General features: G+C 39.4%; 1 protein-coding gene across 1 annotated transcript; it reads right to left on the bottom strand.

Moving 5' to 3' along the window:
* Positions 1-4676: 4676 nt before the first annotated feature.
* Positions 4677-24266, bottom strand: CARF (calcium responsive transcription factor). The gene is made up of 14 exons (XM_059475862.1): positions 24095-24266; positions 22377-22616; positions 21258-21378; positions 19075-19204; positions 18604-18688; positions 14755-14944; positions 12448-12568; positions 11400-11543; positions 10734-10967; positions 10176-10338; positions 9128-9203; positions 7402-7532; positions 6036-6399; positions 4677-5561 (listed from the first exon to the last, which is right to left on the bottom strand). The coding sequence occupies exons 2-14, from the start codon at positions 22557-22559 to the stop codon at positions 5443-5445; spliced, it is 2061 nt and encodes a 686-aa protein (XP_059331845.1). The 5' UTR covers positions 22560-22616; positions 24095-24266; the 3' UTR covers positions 4677-5442.

Raw genomic sequence — 24266 nt, 5'->3', positions numbered from 1 at the left:
ACATACATCTATATATGTATGCATATGTACTTTAAAACTACAAAGTATCCAAAGGTGACTTGTGTGAGGGACTATCATATACACGCTTTTTGCAAGGTGTCTTCTATCTATCAGAGGCTAAAGACTACTGATGAGAATTACTCCCACAGCTCCTATTTTCCTGTCCAAGGAAGGCTCCTTAGGACAAGGACACTACATGTAAAGCTTTCCATGCTTTTAAAACCCCTTCTGTACAAGAACAGGATGGGGTCCTAGTTGACAAACATGTACCAGTAGTTTGCATGATACAGCAATACTATTTATGATCACTCCTTTGAAGACTCTCCAGAAAACACTTCAAATCCCTTCAGAAAATAAACATTTCATTTGTCATGTGCATCAGAAATGGAATGGGATACTAAGATGTAAGAGCTTACATTGGAAAAAAAAAAAAGAAAACATATGCACACACATTCCTGTTATTTGCTCTCTCCTCCTTTTCCCCCCAGATCATACCTTAGCTGCTGTTTTTGGATAGGCCAGCTGGATAGCTTCTGACCTAAAAAATTAACATCACCTGTTTTACACATGGCTGGTTTCATTCATTAATGAGGTGCATTGTTTTGGGGAGAAGATAATTGCTACTGATGGGATAGGCTCTGAAGTCTATTCCTACAAGAGCTTTGTTCAGAAAGGCAAGGCAGATCAAAGATGATTTTCTCATCAGAGACCAATAAAGAGCAGTAACTTTTCCTACCATCCTCAGCTGTATCACACTTTCTATCCCTAATGGAACAGAATCTTCCTACCTAAACATCTGAGAACCTGTCTGCTTGAACAGCCTTAAGGGAGAAAATTGCACTTTTGCCAACAGACAGACAATTTAATAGGCATCTACTACCCACAGCCAGAATCAGGAATTCAAGTGGTATCAAAGAGGTCAGCCCTAACAGCTGGCAGAAACCATCCTTTCCTCCTTGTTTTATCAAATCTTTTCAGTTGCTGTGAATGTAAATGGTCTGTAAAATAGGGCTCCTTCATACTCATCCCAGTAACAATGATAAACCCCTAAGCAGGCAAATAAAAAACCTTAATGCAATTTAAAGGAATATATGTACTTGTGATTGTGGGGAAAGAGGGAGAAAAACTGATGGGGCAAAGCTCACCAGTGTTTACCTGTGCAGTGAACTCAGCAGCTCCTTCAACAGTCCAGCAGTGAAACACTGAGAATTGGAGGGCCTGAGGGCATGGGATTTCTGTGGAAGCCTTAATAAGTCTGAAGAAAGAGACATTTGGGCAGATACTGAGCTGCAGTCAGTGGGATGAGAAAAGCAGCAGGTTAATTCAGTTGGAAAGAAAAGGTTTGTTTTCCTTGGTAACAGGTAAAGAAAAAGAGTCTACAGCCCTGGGCTGAAGCTTCAAGAGGAGTTTCTTCTTTATATCAGAAGCTAAGAATGGGCACCTCAGACTATGGGGAGTCATTTATCTGCCTCTGGTGCTCACCAAAACTGAAGCAGCTTTTCTGCTTTTAAGGGCAGGGCAGGCTTCCCTTCTCTTCATACCTTTAAATTCCTACCATGAACTCACACTACCCACTACTGGCATAGAGAGGACTATGGATAGACTCAGGAACTGCATTGAGCCCTTGGGCTCTCAACCCCAAAACCCCCCAGGCACAGCCCCCATCTGCCCTCCCAGCAGGATCCTTGCTTTTCAGCAATTTCTTCCACCTGAAGTAGTTCTTCCACCTGAAGCTTCTCCCTGAAGCTGTCTTACTTGTTCTCCATCATCCTTAAAATCCACTGCCCTGACAGAGCTCTTGCATTTCTCCCCATGAGCCCCCATAGCCACAAAATAGACCAGTACTTGAAAAGAACAAGTAGTTTACATTTGAATAGGAATATTTTACATTAAGTTACTATAGAAAAAAAATATACATACACATACATACACAGACATTTGTGCCTCTAAATTTTGTGGAAACTGCAATAATTTTGTACCACAAAAAGCACTCATTACCAGTATTAGTTTCCGTCCAAGAGGCCTCCAGCCTTGAATGAGAGCTATACATATGTACCTTTTTACACCTTCTCTACATTTTACCAAAAGGTTATCTTTGCATGCACATACAGAAGCACATCTCTTTTTGTAAAGCAACCAACCACTCTTACAGACAACCAACAACAATAACTGGATAGGATAAGTGCATAGGATAACCAAGGATAACTGGAGAATCAGTTGTTCATTTACAGTACTGTTGAAGGACAGGAATTCTAGATTTTCAAAATAAGTGCTTGCACACAACAACCACAAGAAAAAGTAAACATCTGCAATTCCAACACAAAGTAACAACCAAGTACTCTGCATCAAGCTACATAGATTACTCTGAAAAATCAGCCTTGAGTATTCTATTTAAACAACTTTAACAATTACACGTGGCACCATTTAATTCTGATCTTTTTCAGATACATAACAGTCTTCTCTGTAAAATATAGGTGGATATTAGTGAAAAACTACATTAAATCAAACATAGAGACTGGACATGGGGGTGAGTTCATATTCCTCCTTCAGCAACACGCACAAAACAAATGTAAAACACACTTTGAAAAAGAATTATTACATTAAATTAAAATAAATGACACAGTAATAAACTGAAATATGTATCTGGAAGACAAAGAACTGAAATACTGCAAAAATTAAGAAAACTGAAGACAAAAATGTGAGTATTGACTCAAGAATCATTTAAAATAAATTTCCCAATAAACAGAATAACAGAATTGCAAGTCTGATCCCCAGCTCTTAAAAACAACTAATTCTTTATTGCTTCTTTAAAATTCTTGCAACTTTTTCTTCTATTGTTTTCAGAGTACCATGCAAATCAGGATAGAATACAAAATTAATTTCAGAACCTGCAATTCAAGATGGTTTTCTCCAGCTGTGAGCAGTAGGTCAAAACCAGAAATACCACCAGAAATACTGTGCAGCACAGGAGGAAACTGTAGCTCATGGTGGAAAGAACTGTGCACAAACCAGAACTGTTAATGAGGGAACTAAGCAAGAACTGATGGAAATATAACTTGACTTTCCTTAAGCTTTTACTCCAATCACAAATGTATTGTCTGCTTTGAAGAGAACTAAAACGTCTTGCTGGTAATCTTTAGCTGTAATTTATTCTTTTGAAAAGAAGGATTCTCAACAATGAGGAAAAATTCTTAAAAAAAGAGCAATATAGGGAAAGAGAATATAGGTTGGAATGCAATAGTTTAAACTTTAAGAAAAGCTGGCCATGATGGAATTATTGAACACAGCAGCATAGAAGGAGGTAACCATTCTGGTATGCAGTTTTTGAGCTGGAAAAGAGAAGGGGACTGCTGAGTGAGTGCTCCAGAACTAACACTGCAGCAGACAACTTCCATCTGGGAGATATTTTGGCAATTAGCAAAATGACCTACCAAGAAAAACCACCAACAAACAAATAAGGCAAGATTAAAAACCCCAACCAAATAAATAAGTGCCACAGGTGAATCTTGTGGGATTTTTCCTACCTAGGAACGAGTAAAGCATACCATAAAACAAGTCAGTGTAGATACTAAATATTAGAGGCTCCGAAAAAATGGAGATTTTTTTAATGCACTTGCCTGATAAAATACTGGCTCTTGTTTAATAAGAGCATAATCCTGTTGGAAAATTCTAATGGGACCTAACCCAGAAACATTAGCTTTAAACAAATAATATTTATAATGTTAGTTAGCCACAGAGAAGTTGATATATGTTAAGACTAAGATATAGCACCTAACAGATTTTGCATATAAAGGCATTCGGAACTCAAGTTCAATGTAAGGCTTTTGAAAGTTTTAGCTTTAAATAAAATGAAAAAGTAATTTTAAATCGCCACTGTTTAGAAGATGTTTGTGAATGCTTGAGTGCAAGGTAAAGTAACAATTTAAAAATGTTAACATTTTGGTTCATATAATATTCACAACACTTTCTTCTCTACATAAATGAACTAATAAATTTCCCTGGGGTTATTTGTTTGCTTGTTTTCAAGTCTGAAAAAGAGAGAATCCTCACACTGGATTCTTCCACAGCATGCAGAAAAAAAACCCTATTTTATGATCAAGCTCTCAACTAGTTAGCAGGAACTAATAACAAAAAGGCTCCTATTGCTGTATAGAAAATACTCTGAATGTTGCTCTAGGAATTCAACATCTGAAGCAAACAATGCAATTGCTTAACTTGATGTTTATGTTGTTATTAGTTTTAGTTCATTTACAGCTTTAAATTGATTCCAAGTTATTTGTAGGTGTGATTTTTTTTCTAAATGTCTGTCACACATTACACAGCTCAGTGCTTGTCACTTACTATGGCTTTACCTCAAATATTACTAAACTTTAATTTTTATCACATTTTATTTTGTAAAGATTCCTGGTAATTATTTGAATTGTATGGACCACATAAGTCTTAGAATATGTCACCTTTGAAAAAGATTCGTTTATTTTCTGAATGTTGTGGTGACAGCATACTTGGACATAGTGCTTTGATTGCTTCCTTTGTTAGGAATGTATCCACAAGCCCTACATACCAAACAACAGCAGCTTAAATCACATTTGTCTGAGCTGATAGCTTCAAGTACTCAAAGCAAGAGGTAGATAAGCTGAAATGGCAGCATCAATCATTTTCCATGAGAAAGACTCCTACATTTAGTTGTTATGACCAACTGCAATCACAGTACCGCTGCAAAGGAAGGCTGCATGCATCAATGAACCTCATTATAAAGCCAGAACTTAAGTTCAAAGGTGTCAAGTCAAAAACATTCACTGTTACAATTCACACACTTTTCTTTATCATACAACCTTATGTTCACCTGGAAACCTCACCTTTCTCCTCTCCTTGATCTTCACACCATTAACATTATGATCAGGTCAAAGTTGCATTTTCTTAAGCATCCATGTCCTTTATCACTTTGAAGTTTAGCATCCTGGACCTTCCTTTTGTCACAAAACCATTGCCATACTGATCCACTCTGCTGTTGGATTCTGTGATCTTGGAGCTGACAGATTCTATGGTCTCTGTAGTACAATAAAAGTCAAGGGTTTCAAGCAGAAAATGTGAACCCAGCATTGTGATCCACATTCTAAAGCTAAGGAATTAAATTGTGGAAGACCTTCAGAAACAATGAACAAAATGACCATTTGGATAGAATCCAAATTACTCAAAAATTGAAACAGAAGAGTGAGGTGGTGTTCCACGGGGCAACGGAATGACCTGGAGTTGGCAGTGAGCCCCATCAGTCCAAGCAAAACAGCTTTCTATCAGAAGTACTCTAAAATATGCTTATTCTGAAAGTCATATAGAAATTAAAAAAGAATGGCAGTACTTTGAGAGCACCTGCCTTTCCTTCCAAGACATTTAGAGTTCTCCAATTTGAAAATCCTTCCAGGCTTCACAGGTGAAGGTGAAGAACTATGGTGAGGAACTGTGGCAGTCTCTGATTTTATCTGTTTCCATAGACAATGCTTTCTCTCTTGGTTCTTGTTTAACTTGGCTCACACAAGTAACAACACCCTCTGTACTTTCTTCAGCTTAAAAACAAAACAAAAATCAAACACTGAAGTTCAAACTCCATTGACAACGCTTCAGCCCCAGTAACTGTGCATTTAAAAGAAAAATATTTCAGGAACTCAAGCTAATAGTTAAGGCATATATGAAGTTTACTGCTTTTTAGCTTGATAGCCAGTTATGTCATCTACTGTGCTCTAAAGCATTGCAAGATGACATGAACTTGCTCCAGTAAGGCTCCCCTCAAGTAACAATATTTAAACCAATTTATAAAAAAAAAATAAATGTTTGGAGATATAAAATCTCTTCCACAAAAAACATCTTTCCCCTTTCCCACAGAAAAATAAAAAAACTAGTTAGAACTGTCTGAAAGAAGTCTGTCTTGGAGTTCCCCACTATCAACACATTTGTCTCCTTTCTTCAAGACACACAGAACAAAATCCACTGTATTTTCTCTATTCTATTATTGACATATTATTGAGAAAACTACAACTTACTAAGTGCTGGCTGGCTGTCCACAATCCGTACTGGGATAGTCTGCACATCTCCCAAGAGAATCTGCTGCACTCCTCCTTCCAGGCTTCTGGAGTCATCCACCCCTTCGCCTGGCACCAGCTGGCCCATGGCAAGCAGACTCTGATCAGAGGCAGGCAGAGCCCCAAAAGCAGGCACAGCAGCACTGTCCTGTGTCAGGCCAGCACCTTGCAGACTGTGCCCCTGACCCAGTGCTAGAGAATGGCTGCCTATTGCACCCCCCAGGGAATCCAGGAGACCTGCAGGGCTGGGAGGGGAATGGTTATTTACAGCTAGCAGGGCTGTTGATCCGTTTGTCGAGGTAAATGCTGACTGCAGCTGTAATCCCTGTGGAAGAGAAGGCAGAAGTACCAACCTAGGAGTAGTTACAGCAGAAGGAGTTTGCATTTAACAGCATGTATTGTCTAGGTGGCTTCTGACTTCTTACTCATTAACTCTTCTGAACACTCAATCCCAGCAACTCTAGGCTCAAAATGTACTTGAAAACAATTAGGACAATGGAATCCAGCAGCATTTAGAAGATTGCTTCTGACCATAAAGTTCTAATTTTGGATTGATGTTCAGTTTCAGATCATTCCCCAGTACTGTCCATTCCCACAAGAGGTGGGTACTACAAGCTAAGCACACTGCTTTAAATAAAATGATGTGAGATGGAGTCAGGCTGTCCTCAGAAAGAGAAGAAACAGCAAGTAGAACAGAATCTTACTACAGATCATTTTTCTAGAGAAAAAGTGCATTTTGTTGGGGTTCAAGAAATACGAAGGCAGATTTTCAAAGTAGTTAAGGAAGAAGGATAAGAGAGCCAGCTTTGAAGGGAGATGAGCTTTAAAAGAAGCTCTTTTAGCATGACATTCTTATCCCTCCCTCTCCAGCCTTTCAACCTGCATGTTTACAGCTCTGAGCTAGAAGCAGTTTCAGGATTTTAAGATATTTTCTTAAGAGGCTGGAGAAGGATTTAAAAGGAATAAACAAGATTGTCTTATCTCCCTTCAGTTTTGTAGCATTTTCATTATGAAATGACTGGACCGTGGAAAATGAACTTGGTTTGAGGTGGAAACCCACTGCTGTTATCCTCTTGGTTTTGCCTTCACAGGAGACCCTTCTAAGACTAACTTCAAAGTGTCAAAAGATGGAAGTGGGATCCCCTGCACCACAGCTACCTGGTCAACGTGACATGCAGGAGCAACCAGAGTAAGAGCTGACAGCTACTTCCAAGTGCGTGTTACCCAGCTACGTTTGGGATCTGCCGAGAGGGAACATGCTGTTCTAGCTTGCCTCCAGCACCTCCAGCACAGCATGTTTGATGTTCTGTGCATGACCTGACTGTACCTGAAGCTGTGCAAATATCTTGGGCTGAAGTGAGGAGAGTGAAGACAGCAGCTGAGCTGTTTCTGGTACCAAGGACTCCCCGCTCTGGTTGGATTCTGCTTTGGTGATGACTGACTCGACTCCTGAGCTCCCTGTGGTGCCAAAGTGAGGAAGCAAACAGTTATGACAAATCTCTTCTTCCTGTTTAATAAAAGCCTCCCCTGTGAACCAAACTCCCTTCAATCTCAATACAGATATACAGAAGACATACATATCCATACATATATGCTGTTCTCTTTGCAGAGCTTGGTTGCTAAAGAAAGAAGACTGGGTATGAGAGAAAGATGATACTGCAGGAAATTTGTATGTACCTGTACAAAGCAAAAACCAGAGGCACCAATAAATCTGTTCTTGAGAGCAAAGTAATTGCACCCTACACTGTGCTTTGAATTTGTAGTCATAAAATAAAAGCTGAAACATTTCTAGCAAAGCAGCAAATAATTTGACAATAACTATACCTGAGTAAAGGCTTAGAAACACACAGGTATCAAAAGAAAGGATTGTCTTTCAAAATCAAGATCTACACAGGAAATTTTCGGTGTCTCACCACTCCCCATCTTTGTGAAATCAGCATTAACTTCCATGCAATATCATCTAAAGTCCGTTTATCTGGAGGTCTTTCAGCCTACAGGTTATATAATATCCTCAAAATACTTATTTAATGCAAGAATGATGCACCTAATTTCCTGAAGTTTTGCAAAAACTGAGATTTGCTTATAACAATTTCTGCAAGAAAACTTCTCATGTGATCATTCCTATTTGAGCTACCCAGAACATTTTGGTTAAGCTTTATGCAGACACAGGCAGACAGTGCTCAGCTTCTTATTTCTTAGTTCCACTGTTATGGAGGTAATAGAGGAACTTGCCCTGTGAATGCAGATTAGTCTGGTGAATGCAAAAATTTGAAAATTATCAATTGCAAAAGATTTTCTATCAGAAAATCACAGGAAAAAATTCCAGCAATCTGAGTGGAGGTACGTTTTTCAATATATATAATGATCTGCACTCTCTTAACTATCACAACTGACCAGAAGACACATACAAACCTATAAATCTTCTTGAACACAAGTACTTCAAATATTTAGACTATTCTGAATATTATACAGAGATCCCATACGCATACATGAATGTTCACATGCAGGAAGAGATAGTCCTCTCCCTGAGCTGTATTCTATAGTGACACCCCCGGGAAAAAAGGTAATAGTTCAAATCTCTACTTGCTACAAAGAAAATTGGATCACATGGAGATAGGGAGCTCTGCACAAACAAGTTCTGTTACTGCCTGATTTCTTAAATGTACAGTTGTCTCCATTTGGCACAAGTTGAAATTAAAACAAATATGTATATTAAAACATATATGTGTATATACATATATGTTGAAGTGAAAACAAATATGTATACAGTTCATATAAAAGTTCACTAAATTTTTTGTTTGCTTGAAGATGCTAAATAAAAGCCAAATTTATAATTTTAATACTTCTGCCAACACCATCATGACTACGCCTATTTTTCCACACATGTGGTCAAATAAAAAAAAAAGTAAACCAAAAAAGTTATGGCAAAATAATCCTTCTTAAGTTCACCTGAGTGACAGGACATGACAGCAACCTCCTGGGAAGGAAAATGAACTTGGGTGACACAGCTAATAAAAGACATTTGGAGACACAGGTTACACGTGCAGTCCTACCATCAGAAGGTGCTGAGGCAAACGCAACCGTCACTGTTTCTGTGAGGACATTCCCACTGTCTGTGGTCCATTGCAGCTGAAAGGACAAAGAACTCAGTTCTCAGAAAGGGTGCAAGCTTGTCTACAGGAACACAGGCTCAATACAGGACTGATAAGAAAACAGTGTCTAAAACTACATTTGCTTACTTCTTTATAATTAGGCATTTTAGGACCTCTAGATTCAGAAAAAAAAGTACCGTAAAAGATTTTTAAACATGCAGTGTGTATGAGGAAGATTATCTGCTTTACCTGCTCTTAAGAGTTTAATAGATTTTAAAATATAAAATAGTGAAACCATTTGGCTAACTAACAAGCACACTCATTCACCTGGGCTACACCAGTGCAGGGAGAGGGAAAAGACTGATGACACAGCATGATTTAACAGTGCTGTTTGTCAAAGCTGATTTTAAATCAGCCATTTCTTAGCAGTTAGTCTCATAACTGGGAAAGTTTGGATCACTGTGTACACTTCAATACTCAATACATGGAAGAAAATTAAGGAACAAGGTTTAACAGAAGATTCAACTCCAACCTCACTGCACTTACTATAAAGTGCATTTATTACTATCAACACATTCAAAATGTTTATTAAGTCCTAATTTAGACAGCATCTGAGACACACTTCACCCCCATTTTTTCAGCTACTGAAAAGTAGTAGTAGCTTCTTCAAAACATAGACAGTGACAAAGGCATGAATAAAATTTTATGCCACGTGTCAATTTTTCTACACCAATGGCTTCCAGTTCATGCAGTCATCAAGAAGTGCTAATATGGTGTCATTTGTCAACCAACTAACAGCAATCTACTGCTGACAAGATAAATACTGAATAAGGTCAGAAGATTTTATTCACATTTAATCCAGTCTTACTCAGCCACAGATTCCACTAAAATATTTCTGCTGGAAATATAAAGTCACAGAAAATTTTGGATGAAATACAGCTAAGTGGTAAAATTAAGATTTCCAGTATTTAACTCCAAAAATCAAAAAGATACACAAAGGCCAACATACCGTTGCTGGGATACTTTCTGAATCATACACCATCTCTCCATTCCGTAGGGACTTCTGCACTTCATGAATGTGGTTCTTGATGTCATTCACAGTGGGGAAGAAGGACAGGTTATGTCTTTCTGGCACTTCATCAGGTGTGAACAATTCTCTTTCCACATACTTTCTGTCATATGTTAAAGGACATTTATTACCATACTAAAATATATTCCATTATTTCCTGCTGTTAAGAGACCCTGTTACCTTCTCCCTCCCATTGTTGCAATGACAAGACAAAAGCAAGCTAGATTGATCTACTGAGACAGTTCTCTGTGCATTGGCTACAGAATTTGGAATTTAAAACCCCCATTTATTCAAGTAACTTTAAAGAGTACAGCAGCTCTTTCAGGAGGCTATCTACAATGATATGAAAAGATATCAAAAGTTGGGAAAAACAGACTTATGACATCTGGGAATTAGATTCAGTAATGCACCAGCATTGCTCTTTAGCTGCAAAGCAAATGAATCAATTACAGAAGTAGATATAGCACTATGGGCTGAGCACTGCAGACAGTTCTGTACCTTAGCTGCTTCCTCACTGCATAGACCTGCTCCACTCCCTGAGACACCAGCTCTCGGATCTTGTCTGCCACTTGAGGATGAAGTCGAGAAGGCAGAGTAGTGTTCTCATCCCTAATGACCTCCTCCTCCTCCTCAGGAGAAGACATAGAAAGATGGGATGGTGAAGGAGGGAGGCAGGAAGTTTCCATCTCATGATATTGGTGGGCTTGCTGAGTAGGTAACTGTACATACCACCTAGCAGGAAGGAGAGAGGTTATACACACAATTCTCAAACAAAGGCAATAAATTAGTGTCTTGGGGGAACAGTTGAGGACTACCAACAACCTAGTCAGTGTGACAAATTTTTACAGCCCCTGAGCAAGAAATTGTCTTTCAGAACTTGGGGCCTTCTCATACCTTTCAATGCAAAACAAACTAGATCAACCCTAAAACAATACAACTATTTCTATCAATATCCTGCATGGAAATACCTGCTGAAGTTCCTTAGCTTAGTGCTTAACACATTTACCAAATTAATACTTCACTGCCACAGAAGTCTTAAAGACATTGTGGATTTTTTTACTATTAACAAGTGACTAAGTAAAAAAAAAAAAAAAAAAAAATCAAGTAAAATACTGCTCTTTTCGGCTTCATTTGTGAAAATAAAGAAAAAAGTGGAAGTTTCACCTGAGCACACCACCAGCATCTATCAAGTTCTTCTTCAGCATGTTGAATGCTTTCTCCTGCTCCATTCTTATGATTTTCTTGTCAATTTTAGGGTCAGTAGGAACCCTGTATTCTGGAAACTTTTGGACCTTTTTAATATAGATCCTTCCAAGGAGGAATAAAAAAAATTCTCCATCAGTATACTTTGTCCTTGGGAAGGGAAAGGCAAAAATCCCACTTACTTCATATCAGGCATTAATATAGAAAAAGTTCAAGCAGAGTGATGTCAGGTGTGAGGAGTCTCTAAAAGAACTTCAAATTCTTAAGGATATATTAATAGGTATGGATGCTGACAGACACACTTCTGGTCTGGAAGCCACTCAGCCAGAGTGATTTTACTCCTCAGCAAAAGCCCTCGTCCCTGACTATAGTAAAAGCACAACACCAATTGTGAACAGGCTGCAGTTCACCCAGCTATGCAGAATTGAGCACATACAGACCTAGCTGCAACTATCATCAAGCACACTCTGAGCTCAGTGAACACTGAACAAGCACCCAGGAGAATGCTCAAGGGTGAGGAAAAAAACCATTAGTGTTGAAGAAGGAGAAAATCCCCAGTGAACAGGAAGAACTGTAACTCTTTCAGCACACAGGACATGTGCTAAATTAGGATAATTGACTGATATCAGTGCAATTAAAAGCCTGAAGAAACAACAAATAAGATGACAAAGTTTTAGAAGCAGAAATAGTCACCAAAGGAAACCACAATAACTTGTGAATGCTCAGGTAGATAATGAATCCCACTTGTATTTCATAGAGTGATGTATTGCTACTTTGCTATTTTGCAGAGAACCTATCAAATTTCAGCCTTATTCAGTCAGACAGGACAGCATTTCCTCCTTACCTCTACAAAAGTATCAACCTCAAATTATCAAGGAGATAAAGCAAAAGAGCTACAAGAGCTGTGAGTATCAGCTACCATCCCAAACCAGTGCTCTGTCATGGCTCACAGAAAGAAAGCTTTCCTAGGATGCTCAGTCACTCTTACAGCTTTATATATAATTCTTACCTTGCTGGACAAGTGGCTTTGTACAGCTGGCTAGAGGTGCTTTCCTGCTCACCAGCTTTTTTGGGCTGAAATCCTTTCCTCCTTGGCCCATATTGGCACTCCATTACAATGGCTCTGCTTCCTGGAAACAGAAAGTAATGCTCTCTGTTCAAGGAACCACTTAATTCATTACAGTAAAATACTAACTACAGAAGAAATGAGAGTTCTGAAGCAGTCATTTCTGTTTGCCATCAGGCTCTTCAGAAGGCAGAACCCTCAGGTACAGCAAGCAAATACAATGCAAATGCTTCTCTCCCAGCATGTAAGAACACAAAGCACTTTAAACCATTTCTCAAACTTATTACACCTCACAGCACTCCTCAAATATGTGAGGGCAAAATATTGGACTTTGCCTGGTGAGCACCAGTACTTTATAAGATCAGAAGTCTTGCAAGCTACCAAAGGAGCACAGTACTGGTAATAAACATAAAAAGCAGAACCCCCAAAACAACAGAAAAAATCCCCAGCTGAAATCAAAGGTGTGATGGTTTTGGCTGGGATAGAGTTAACTTTCTTCACAGCAGCCAGAGTGAAGCTGTGTTTTGGATTTGTGCTGGAAGCAGTGCTGATAACACAGGGGTATTTAGTTACTGCAGAGCAGGGCTTACACAGAGTCAAGGTCTTTTCTGCCTCTCACCCCACCCCACCAATGAGGGGGCTGAGGGACACAAGAAACTGGGACAGGACACAGCTGGGACAGCTGACCCAAAATGACCAAAGTCATATTCCATGTCATGTGGCATCATGTGCAGCATATAGAACTGAGGGAAGCAGGAGGAAGGGGGGGACATTCAAAGTTAGAGTGTTTGTCTTCCCAAGTAACTGTTACAAATACTGTCCTGAGGATGAAAAGCTGAATGAATTCCTTACTTTGCTTTGACTGTGTGTGTATGGATTTTCCTTTACCTTTTTAAACAGTTCCTATCTCAGCTCATGAGTTTTCTCAATTTTACCTTTTCAATTCTCTTCCCACCCTGCTGGGGGAATGCGTGAGCAGCTCTGTGGTGATTTCCAGCTGGGGTCATACCATGAGACAAGGTCAGCAGACATTTCCAGCCTCTTGGCTTAAATCAACACTTCAGACCATGCTGTCCCATAAAAGCTCAGCCTTGCAGTTAAGAAATCCTAACTGCTAAATAACAGTTTCAGCACAGTACACCCATACAAAACCAGACAGGCTCAAACAAATACTGCTTTGCTCTAAACTAAAATTAAGTGACTTCTTCCAGTCAGAACTCTAACAAAAGGGATTGACAAGCAAAGCATTAAAGTGGTCAAGAAAGGAACATCTTCCAAATTTCTTCCACATCATGTTTAGTTATATTTTATTTATAGTTTGTGTACTCAAGTAAGCAGGCAAGGAGCTGCCTATGCCACAAGTGATATACCCAGAAACTTCTGAAGTATTATATAAAAGCAACATAATGTGTTTCCATAAGATACCAAATGATCTAGATGAAACTAAAGATGTCTCATACGCATGTTGGGGAAAAAAAAGAGTAAGTTGCTTTGATTTTATTTCTTAGTTTTCTTTTACCTCACAGTTTATGGCTGACGCTTTAAAAGTGGTGCTAACATTTCCCTTTTTCAGCAACTTTCAGGGAAAAAAAAAGGAAAAACCCCAAACATAACTTACATGTCACTCATTTTCTCTATGTAGCAAGTAAAGCCCGTTCATTTTATATCCGAATTAAACTCTTGGCAACTTCACGTATGTACTGCATGAGCTAAATATGTAACTACCAAGCTGTGAAGCCTGCATGAACATTTCAAAAAGAACCCCAAATGCTATAAGTCTCTCTGCTGAGGTCTGTTGATGATTATCTTGCTTGTTTGTTTGGCATTTTGAATTTATTTATTTATTACTTTAATGTTTGCAATTTAAATAGTTTATTGACTCTTGTGCAACAAACTCTTCTAAAGATCTTCAAGTTAGGCAAGAATAATCGAACAAACTCTTACCCTTACAAGACCTTTCAGATCCTAATAGAGCAAATGAGACCTCTCCCTAAAGACCTCATCAACAAGAACTCCCATCAAATGGTACTTAGCTAATCTCTAAAGAACAGAAGGAAACAATCACAGCAAAACACAAAAAAGGAAACAATCTCCTTCAGACTCTCACAGCAGTGTGCAAGCTGCTCCCTTTTTTATGTTTGTGTCTCAACCTTATCAGAACTAAGGAACAACATAAAGATTCTTCTTTGCGGCCAGCTGGGAGGTGATGTTGAAATTTTGCAAGTAGTTATTAAAACAAAAGTTAGTTACCTGCATTGACAAAGGGGATCCCATCATATGGGACATACTGGGATTTCCACATCAAGCGTGTGGCGGGTTTGGCGGGGCTCGGAGACTGGCGCGTGCCCCACACGCTCTGTGTCTGCTGCTTGTGCAGCGCCAGGACGCTCTCTAACTCTGCCTCGCTCACGCAATAGCCGCGGTACGAGTCCCCAATTCTCTGCGTGGAAAGGACGGGAAACAACAGCGTTATTCACCCAGCTGACTGCTAACGCTACGCGTGAAAGCACTCAGGGACTCCGGCAGCTGAGAACACAGGCCCAGATTTTTGGCACTCCATGTTTTTTGTCCCCACAGTAGTATCCTCATGAAGAGATTTATCATAGGATCTAACAGAAGAGCAATCCCCACTGAGGTCAGGAGTTTGTCAGTCATTCAAGACCCTGAGAACACCAAGAGCCCCTAAAAAGGTTACAGTCACTGTCAACTCTGATTTCCAGAGGACAACTTCACTCCTGTAGTTTACCACCAACACATACTTCTGTTGCAGTCACTGACTAGACAAATTAGTATTAGATTAAGGTTTTCACTTGACTGCCATAGAGGAGCTCTGAATCCCTAATAATTGTCTCTGCATCTACTGCAACACACACTGCACCTGCCCATACCACCAGTAACTGTCTCACCTACTTAGTGCACTAACTCTGAAATTAATGTCTTACACAACATCCCTCCCAGCCTTTGAGGCACTCTTGATTCTCAGCATTACACAGAAACTTACTATACCAGATTTGCCATGTGCAAACTGAGGATGGTTTCATTAACTCTGCTAATGTCAGGGCAACTCCACAAAAATTGCATCTAACTTGACTCAAAGAAGTTATCCAGCTACTCAGTAGTTCCTACTCCAGCTACTCAGTAGTTCCTACTCCAGCTACTCAGTTCCATCGCAGTTGTTTCAGTGCTGGTCCGCCAAGGCCAGCCAACAAGCAATAAAATTACTGGAAGAGAAAAGAACTTTTCATCCAAACTCAGAATGCAACACTTGCTTCTTTTCATATGCAGCTGAGGGTCAGGCTGGCCAAGCAGCTGTAACAGCCAGAGTAGTTTGCCAGCTCAGTCTTAAGGTGTTAACAGCAGGAAAAACACATGGTGAATGAGTACTAAGGTCTCTGATTGATTTGCCACCTTCACTGACAGAACAGCTAGATGTTTAAATAATACTGACAGCAAAAGAGCAACAGTGTCTCCCCAAGGTTATCAACAGATACCTTAGCAACAACTGCTTAAAACCTGCCTCACACTCATCTAAGAAAAACAGAATGTCTGTGGTTAGCAAGACCTGAAGTCAACAATGAACCAGTGACGATCTTGTGAATGAACTGGGCCAGCACAGTGCTGCTGCTGCTGGTGCAAGGGCATACACCGAGGGTTGTGTGTGCAGTGGGTGAGAGTCACTGGGACACGAGCTGCTCACACCTCAGAGCTCACTGCTCTGCAGGCACTGCTGCAGCAGCTGACCATGTCTGCACAGGCTGCACTCACACGGCTGTGGGAGCAAGAGACATTGGCAATCGTTTAGCTAGAAGTTATAGATAACACTTCTGAACAAAACTTGATCTGAAAAATTCAGGAGAAGGAAAGCAGCCTGAGAAGTACCAGAACTTCTTTCTTTCCAGAAGTCTGGAATGTTGCCTTTCAGAAGAGGGATTACAGCACCACTGCACATAATAAATGCTGCAAAACCTGCTGGTTTTTTTTTACCCATACCTTATACCTGTCACTAAAAATAGGTCACTGACTTTATTCTAGAAAGATGAGAAGACTGACAAAACTGTTGTGCCAGAAAAGTAGCAAAAACAGTTAAAGAACTCTCTCCTATTCTGGCTTTTGCCCAAGTTAGATCATTTTCCCTAAACTGGTGGAAGGGGAGGAGGAAGACAAGAAGAAAACCATACAGCACGCAAGATCCCTGCTTTCTACAGGCTTCACAAATAGGAAAAAAATGGACAAACAAGAGTACCTTCCTCAGACAAATAGTGGTTAATTAATGTAGTTTTAAATTTAATTGTATGGTTAATTAATGCAGTTTTAATTACATTTTATTTCAGTAGGCTGATACATGCAGGAAATGCATTCTGATCAGACCACTGAAAACTAAATACAAGTTATTAAAAGAAACTGTTTAAATTAACTCTGCAACAATGTAATTACCTTGAAGCAATCACATGCTCTTCAGCCCTTTAACTCCAAGGTTCAAGCCAAAAAATTGAGTGATTCCTTCTTTCTCCCCTGGCCTTGCCTCAGCAAAGTACATAAAAGCTAACCCTAGAGTACACACATCAAGACTGCAGATTTCCTTGAGGAAAGGGTACAGAGGCACTTTGCAGTCCAGACACAGCAAGTGTAAGCTGAACATTTCGAGGCAGCCAGCTTTTACTGCTCTGTGTTTGCGCACAGTCCCAACTGCCCAAGGAGTCATTGGCCTTAGGAGAGCAGTGGCTTCCCCTGCTGACACCTTGTGTGTCACAGAGACTGCAATACTGCTTTAAGCTTGTTTCAATTCTGGCAGACAACTCAAAGAGTGGAATTGTGAGCTGACATATCCAAATTGGATCTCCAAATTTCAGTAGGACTCTTCAATTTTGCTACTAGTAACAAAACGTTTTGACACCTGAAAGATAATTGACACCTCAAAATCCCAAATAGCTTATGCCCAAAAAAAGGCACAATACATCCCAGCACTCTCTGGTGGATCAGGGAGGATTAATGCTTACAGGCAACAGTTCTGCTGAACAGCAGAGGGAGATGTTTGTGTCCTCAGAACATATTGAAATAGACACTATTTGTATTTCCTTTTCTTTAAAAAGAAGAACCTTTCTATAAATGTCACTGTGAATTTTAAACACGGGAGGTGAAATTTCTTGTAATAGAGAGACAAAGCAGATCCTAAGTCCTCTGATACTATGATACCAATTATAAATGATTCAGATAAGCCTCATGGATGTTAAGACAGGAAAGAACCTACCACATAGTGCTAAAAACACAGTGAATTTTATGAACTAACTGTCCAACTGATTTAAGCAACTGTTTCTATAAAAATGGTATCTCCACCATGGAAGAATTCAAGCTAAGAATTTTCTGACTACTTAACATTTATGTGGACATAAGAGCGGACGGTACCACCTGTATTAAATAAATGGCATAATACAAAAGGAATAGATTAATATATTTAATTTTAAAATTGTTTCTAAGCAGATACAGAAAGAAATTCAATGTCTAGGTCCCTCAAACTTCTAGTTGCCAGTGGCCAAGCCAATAGAAAAAAAAATGGGAGAAATATCTAAAGAGATTACGCAGCTACAGAGTATTTAAAAGCTTTCCTTTTAAAAAGTATTAAGAGAAAGTAAAATAAACATCTGTCAGGAAGAGTCTGGCAGCAGGAGGAAGGGGTAGCTGGTCTCAAGAAACTTCCCACCTCAGACTTGACACTGGCCAATCACATGGATTTTGATTTCCATGTGATAACACAAACCACATGGACAGTTGCAGAAGTCAGCAAATTTTGCTCTGTCATTCAACAGCAAACCCTGTTGAACAACACGTGGCACATAATGGCTCTTCCCAGCACTACAAGGTATCAGGTTTTCAGCACCACTTCTTTTAATTCAGGAGCAGTTGATGGTCAGTTATTCTAAAATTCTCAAAATAGAGAGGGATTTCACAGCATTTTATGTGTTTAACTGTGCTAGCAGTACCAGTGCTATATACCAAGAAGCTTGAACACTTCTACAGTAATAAATGATTCCTTTCAAGGAACAGGAACAGTGTCTCAGAGGTAGATGATAAAACATTCTGTCAGAATTCTTTGTGACCCACCTCACAGTTCCTGAGACGGCGTGCCCATGCAGGCGTATTTAGTGGCAATGGCTGAAGAGGGATGGGAAAAGAATCTTCCACTGCCCTGAAAAAAAAATAATAGAAGTCTATACAGATATTCAGAAAAGCAACAACTTAGTCTAAACTACAGGCAAGATCAAATCAGTGTATTATGTATAATCCTAGAGCATATGATCAAACTATGGATATTGTATTAACATGCCTTAAAAAATCTGTGGTTTTCATTTTCATATTCTATTTAATTGTTAAAATAACTTACAGTGAATAAAAGTATTAAAAAACCCCACTGGTTTCTACATTCAAGTCCTCCAAACATTCAGTACACTGTGTGTTCATAACCTCTTTTCCATGGTAATTTTGTGATAACCATTGCAAAAACAAACTGCAAGAAAAAAAGGCAGTGCTAACATTGCATCAAAGTGATTGTTCATCCTTTAACCCCTGACCTACCTGGTGGTTGTTTTTTTTGATACAGTGAGAGATGCCTGTGGATGTAGAATGTAACTGCTTGCACTGTCTGCTATGGAAGCCACCACCACAGTCTGCAGATTCCCATCACCACACTTCTCTTCTGAAATATCTTTACCAAAAAAAAAAAAAGCAGCTTCCTGATTAATAACTGAATATAGAATGAGGAAAAACAAGCTATGATCAAACTTTGTATTTGAAGCAAGCATTTTGATGTAGGAAAGAAATTTTATAGATGATAAAGTAGTCTAATAGTTGTGAATCAGTGCTCAAACTCCATGTGCTCCAGTGCTCACACTGGCACACATATGAAGATACACTTGGTAAGGCTGCTTATATTTAATGACTATGGTAATTGTGAAGGTAAATAATCAGAGCAATTTGCAAATTACTCTGCTTTCAGGAATCCATATAGGATTGCACAAGTATTTGGTTCAGCTGCAAGTCACACACTGGTTGCTTTTAAAACAAGAAAAAATGAGGTAATGATATTGCTTTGTACTTAGAAAAGAACACTCAAACAAGAAAAACAGGCCTCTTGTAATTGAATCTGACATGCTGTTAGAACAAATGTTTTAGCCTTTCTTGGTAATGGGGAGCAATCCACAAGCCAAAAATTGCTCTTAGATTGAAGCCTGTGTGTACAGTTAAACAAAAACATAATGGAAAACTGTGAAAGCAGACATTCAATATTTTGGTCTCAACAAAAACACATGAGGTCTCTTTAGATGAGGGATTTTTGCCCTTCAGTTATGAAAGCTTCTTTCCCTCATCCAGAGAGAGTGGTAAGCTATTGACACAGTACAGAAATGGATCCACACAAAGCTCCATAAGAAGATTCCTAAGTGTGCACTTGGATTAACACCACTCTGGCTCAAAGCACTGGTTCCTCCTGCAGGGACGTGCCCTTAAGACACTACAGGCTACTCTGAAGTCTGCACCATTCTGGCATTACCACCATGTGCAGACAAGTGAAACTCAGGAGCTGACAGGCCACTCTCCTTTCTCTTCTACCTCCACAGTAAACTGGCAAGTCTTCCCAACTGTCTAAAATGGAAATGCAAAACTACTATTTAATATTTCAACTTAGTGCTTACAAAGAGTAGCAGCAATTATTTTGTAACTAACGGCTCCCAGTCAGCTTTAAAGTAGAGTAAGACTCTGCTGTAATCAAACCTGGTTTTACCCCTGAAAGAGCTGGAGAGAGAGGGAAGGTTGAGCATTAGGGTAGGAACAAGTCTTTCAATGCAAGGTCAGGAAAACATATTGCAACCCTAAGTGAAAAGAGCTAGATCACTGCTTGAATGCCAAATCTTTCTTCTATTCACCCAGCACCAGGACTCTACTCTTTTTCTGAGCTATCATTCCACATGAGCACTTAGCCAGTGCTCCAATCTTGACAACTTTATAGAGAGAAGGAAAAAACAATTTAAAAAACATTTGAGAGTTTAACAAAATGCGACCACCTCGTTCTCAGTCTCACTCTGTGAATGCAACCTAGTACACAGCATTTTGCCATCCACCAAGGATTGCAGATAATAATCAATGCTTTCAGATTTCAGTATGTCCATTTCCTAGAGAAAACCTGAAAGTTTGGCTTCCAGTGTATCTCAGCACATGCTTAAAATGTGACAACTAACACATCCCAATGAACGGAAAGTTACATCTTATTTTCCTTGACTGGGAACTGAATTTCTACCTAAATGATTCATTCTTGGCTTCATAGAAGATGCATCATCACCAGTGATGTCTGGAACAGAAGATTTAATGTTCTTCTGGCCTGTCTGCATTACAGAAATTAACTACTTCACTCACAATGAAGTAAACAAATACTGAACATTTGAAGCCAATAGTACAGCTGGTGGCACAAATATCCTTATTAAAGGTAAATAAAGCAAGAAACAACTCTGTGCTTTATATGTTAATCTAATCTACCCATCACATGCCCTTCAGAAAGGGGGCATAATAGCTCTCATAAGCTTTCATTATGCTTTTGCCCAGCAGGAAATGTGGTGTGGGAGGCACCAGATCCACAATCAGAAAGCAGGTTCAGGGTGCATTCTGTCTTATTCCTAAGGAAAGGAAAAGAGGTGCTTAAAAAAGACCATGGAGGATGAGCTTAGTCACAGGAGCACAAACCCTCAAGTCCCACAGCTTAAACTCACCCTGTGTGCTGGTCACATCCAGAAGCTGACCTGGAGGAATAATCACTTGGGTCACTCCTGGCTGGGCAGAAGGAATGACATGCAGCACCTGCCCATTTTCTGACTGGCTGGTAACAATCATCTGGAAGGCAGTCACACAGAAGGATTAATGGTTCCAGTTTGTATGGTGATCTTGCAGCATGACTGGGTTTGATTATTACCAGAACAGGAAATATTTTGCTTAGAGTTAGGAACTGTATATTTACTTGACTTTACGTAATAAGCAAACTGTCTCTTTATTGTCAATTTCTTAAAATTACTTTCCCCTTTTAAAATAGGTCTTTAATTAAAGAAAGAAAAAAAAAAACAAAAACGGTACTTGACCTGATTCTACATTGAATTACACATTTATTTGAAACTGACAATTCTGCTATTACACACAAATACCTGAAAGCCATTCATAGTTGGATTCACTGTAACTCCACTCATGGACTAGCAGAACTAATAGTAACATAAAAACTGTGAGCTTTATTTCTAAGAAACTGACCTCTATGGGCAGCATTTCATGCAAAAGCAGAGAGAAGAAAAGTCCCAGGGCTTAAAAAAACAATACAAATTCAATCATCTGGGATTCTGAAAAACTTGAACAACTTATCGTGGTATATTTACACAGGACATAATTACACAGGACTCTGGGTGAGAGAGTTACCTTTTTTACAAAGTAGGTGTTACAAATTACAAAGTAACATTTTAAGAAAATTAATTGACGGAGAAAGGTGAAACATAATGACTTAGCTTACTGCTAATGTTCTGATTCCCCCAAAAAACCAGAGATTTATCCAGGGAATATAGAGAAAGCAGCAGCAGTAGAAATACAAGATCTTGTCACACTGCAGCATCCAGGCTCAATAGTGACAAAAGACATCAGTTTAAAATTAGTAATGGTTGCAGACAGGATGTGCCTACCTGAAGAAGGGCAACTGGAGCATGAACTGTACCACTGAAAAGTTCCACCTTGTCGCTAGATATAAAGTCTGAATCAGCTGTTGCTACACCAAACCAACAGTAAGAGAGCTCTTCAGCGAGCTCCCTGGTGTGTGAACACAGCCGCAGGCCTGCCTGCCCTGGGTGAACACTCACCATGGGTGCACCGGGCCCTCCCAGGGGCTGCAGCTCACACAGCGGCTGCCTGGGCTGCTCTGCCCCGCGCAGTTCCTCGGCAGAGCAGGACCGCGCCTGGGGAGGGCTGCCCGACAGGGGGACTGCGATGGGCAGGGCTGGGGCAGAGTCGCTCTGGCCGAAAAATAGATCCCTGGAATCCATGCACCTCAGTTGCTTTCACAGAGGAAAAACAGTAAAATGTACTTTGAGCAGCAACTTCTATGAAGGGAAAAAAAAACAAAACAAGAAAGAGAAAAGAACATTTAAAACCAGAGTGCTATAGTGTATACTCAGAGGAGCTCTTGTCCTTCTGGACCAAGAAGCTAACACTAGCAGTTCTACTTTTGTTTTCTACTTCCATTCTTATTCCTGCTTCCTAGAATGAAGTCTCTCTACTAAGACAAAAGAAAATCCCTTTCGCTCAAAATCTAGTCCCCAAAAACCATGTATCACTTTAAAACACCTCAAGTCTGCCCAGAAACTGAGACTTATACCAAAAACAAAACTGTAAAATATTCACCAACTTGATTTGAAATCCTAGATACTCTTCCACTTGGCCTTTCCATACATGCATTTAGCTATGAAGAAAAAAAATCTCTACACATTTTAAAAATTCTTTACAACAGAAGAAATACAAGCAACACAACCTCCGATTCAAGGGCAGGAATTGTACAGCATAAGATCAAGAATCAGAGTTTCAAAATCTTAAAAAAATAGAGTGTATCTTCATCAAGTTTGTAGAACCAAAGTCTTAGAGTACATGCCATTTTCATTAAATTAAAGAGCATAGGCACAAATACTTGTCTTGTGGAAACTCTGACAACAGAAACATTAAGCATGTAAAATAATGGGAAAATAGGCAGTCTTTGTGACAATAACATGTCAAGGTGTCATTTGGCCAATGCAAGAAGGGCTGCAATTTGTTCTATTTCTTGCAGCAACTGCACAAACAACTCTGATGTTTTTGCAATAAAAATTAATACACTACAAATCAAAGAATGAGGAAAAGTGTTCCTAAATTTTATCTAAAGTCAGATTCAATCTAAACAGCCCCATCAAAAATTCTGCAGGTATAAATTCTGTGCTGAAACTGTCTACAGTGAACTACACCAGAAAAGCAGCACCAAACAAGTGGCACCTGTTGTGTTAAAGCCATTGTGCACAGACCATGAGCACACAAGTAAATCACATTTCATGTCAGAAAAACATTCAGCAGAAGAGGATTCATGCACAGAAATCTCCCCACATAAGAAGATCTGGCAATATCTAATAAAAAATACATGAAAGACTCCTCTCCCTCAATGCATACACAGGTGTCCTGCATCCCTGGACTCTTTATTTGTCACATTTGGTCACTAAGCAATGCCACCTCATTTTCACCTGTTCTGAACCTCTCCTACTCCAACACATGTCACAAAGCATTCTTTTTTAAAGAGTTAACAAAATAAAACATTCATTTCCTCAGCACTATAGTAGGAAATAATCACTGATGGTTGTCATTACATGTAACATCTGGATATTCATCAGTTCAAAACTGAATGGCACAGGAACCCAAGGGAAGGATGCACATTCTTAAAAGACATGATGCATTACTCTAAGGGCAAGAAAAACCCCTGCATTGATGAAATAGCATATTTGAAACTCATCAGAGTGGAGGTAAAGGAAGCATCTACAAGGACAAAGCATTCATAGCTCACCTGAAAAATCTGATCATTTGTTTCTGACTCTCCTGTAGCATTACAGCTGCCTATGAACAAATCATTAGATCCTTCCATAGCAATATCATGGTCAGCTCCACTCTCTTCCATTACAAGGTGACCTGAAAAGGTTACAGAAGTTCATTTTAGCCTTCTGCCAGGAGATTGCTGC

This window comes from Ammospiza nelsoni, chromosome 7 (genome assembly GCF_027579445.1).
Source record: "Ammospiza nelsoni isolate bAmmNel1 chromosome 7, bAmmNel1.pri, whole genome shotgun sequence".
NCBI classification, from domain to species: domain Eukaryota; kingdom Metazoa; phylum Chordata; class Aves; order Passeriformes; family Passerellidae; genus Ammospiza; species Ammospiza nelsoni.
This window is presented reverse-complemented; position numbering and strand designations above follow the sequence as displayed.

Bases quoted from the DNA above. Each gene is read 5' to 3' on its own strand.
- CARF (XM_059475862.1), bottom strand. From the start codon at position 22,559: ATGGATTCCAGGGATCTATTTTTCGGCCAGAGCGACTCTGCCCCAGCC. The intron at 18,689-19,074 runs GTAGGTCAGGGG...TTTTTTTTTCAG, and splicing joins TCAAAAAAAACAACCACCAG to GGCAGTGGAAGATTCTTTTC. The intron at 10,968-11,399 runs GTGAAACTTCCA...CCTTCCTGCTAG, and splicing joins GATGCTGGTGGTGTGCTCAG to GTGGTATGTACAGTTACCTA.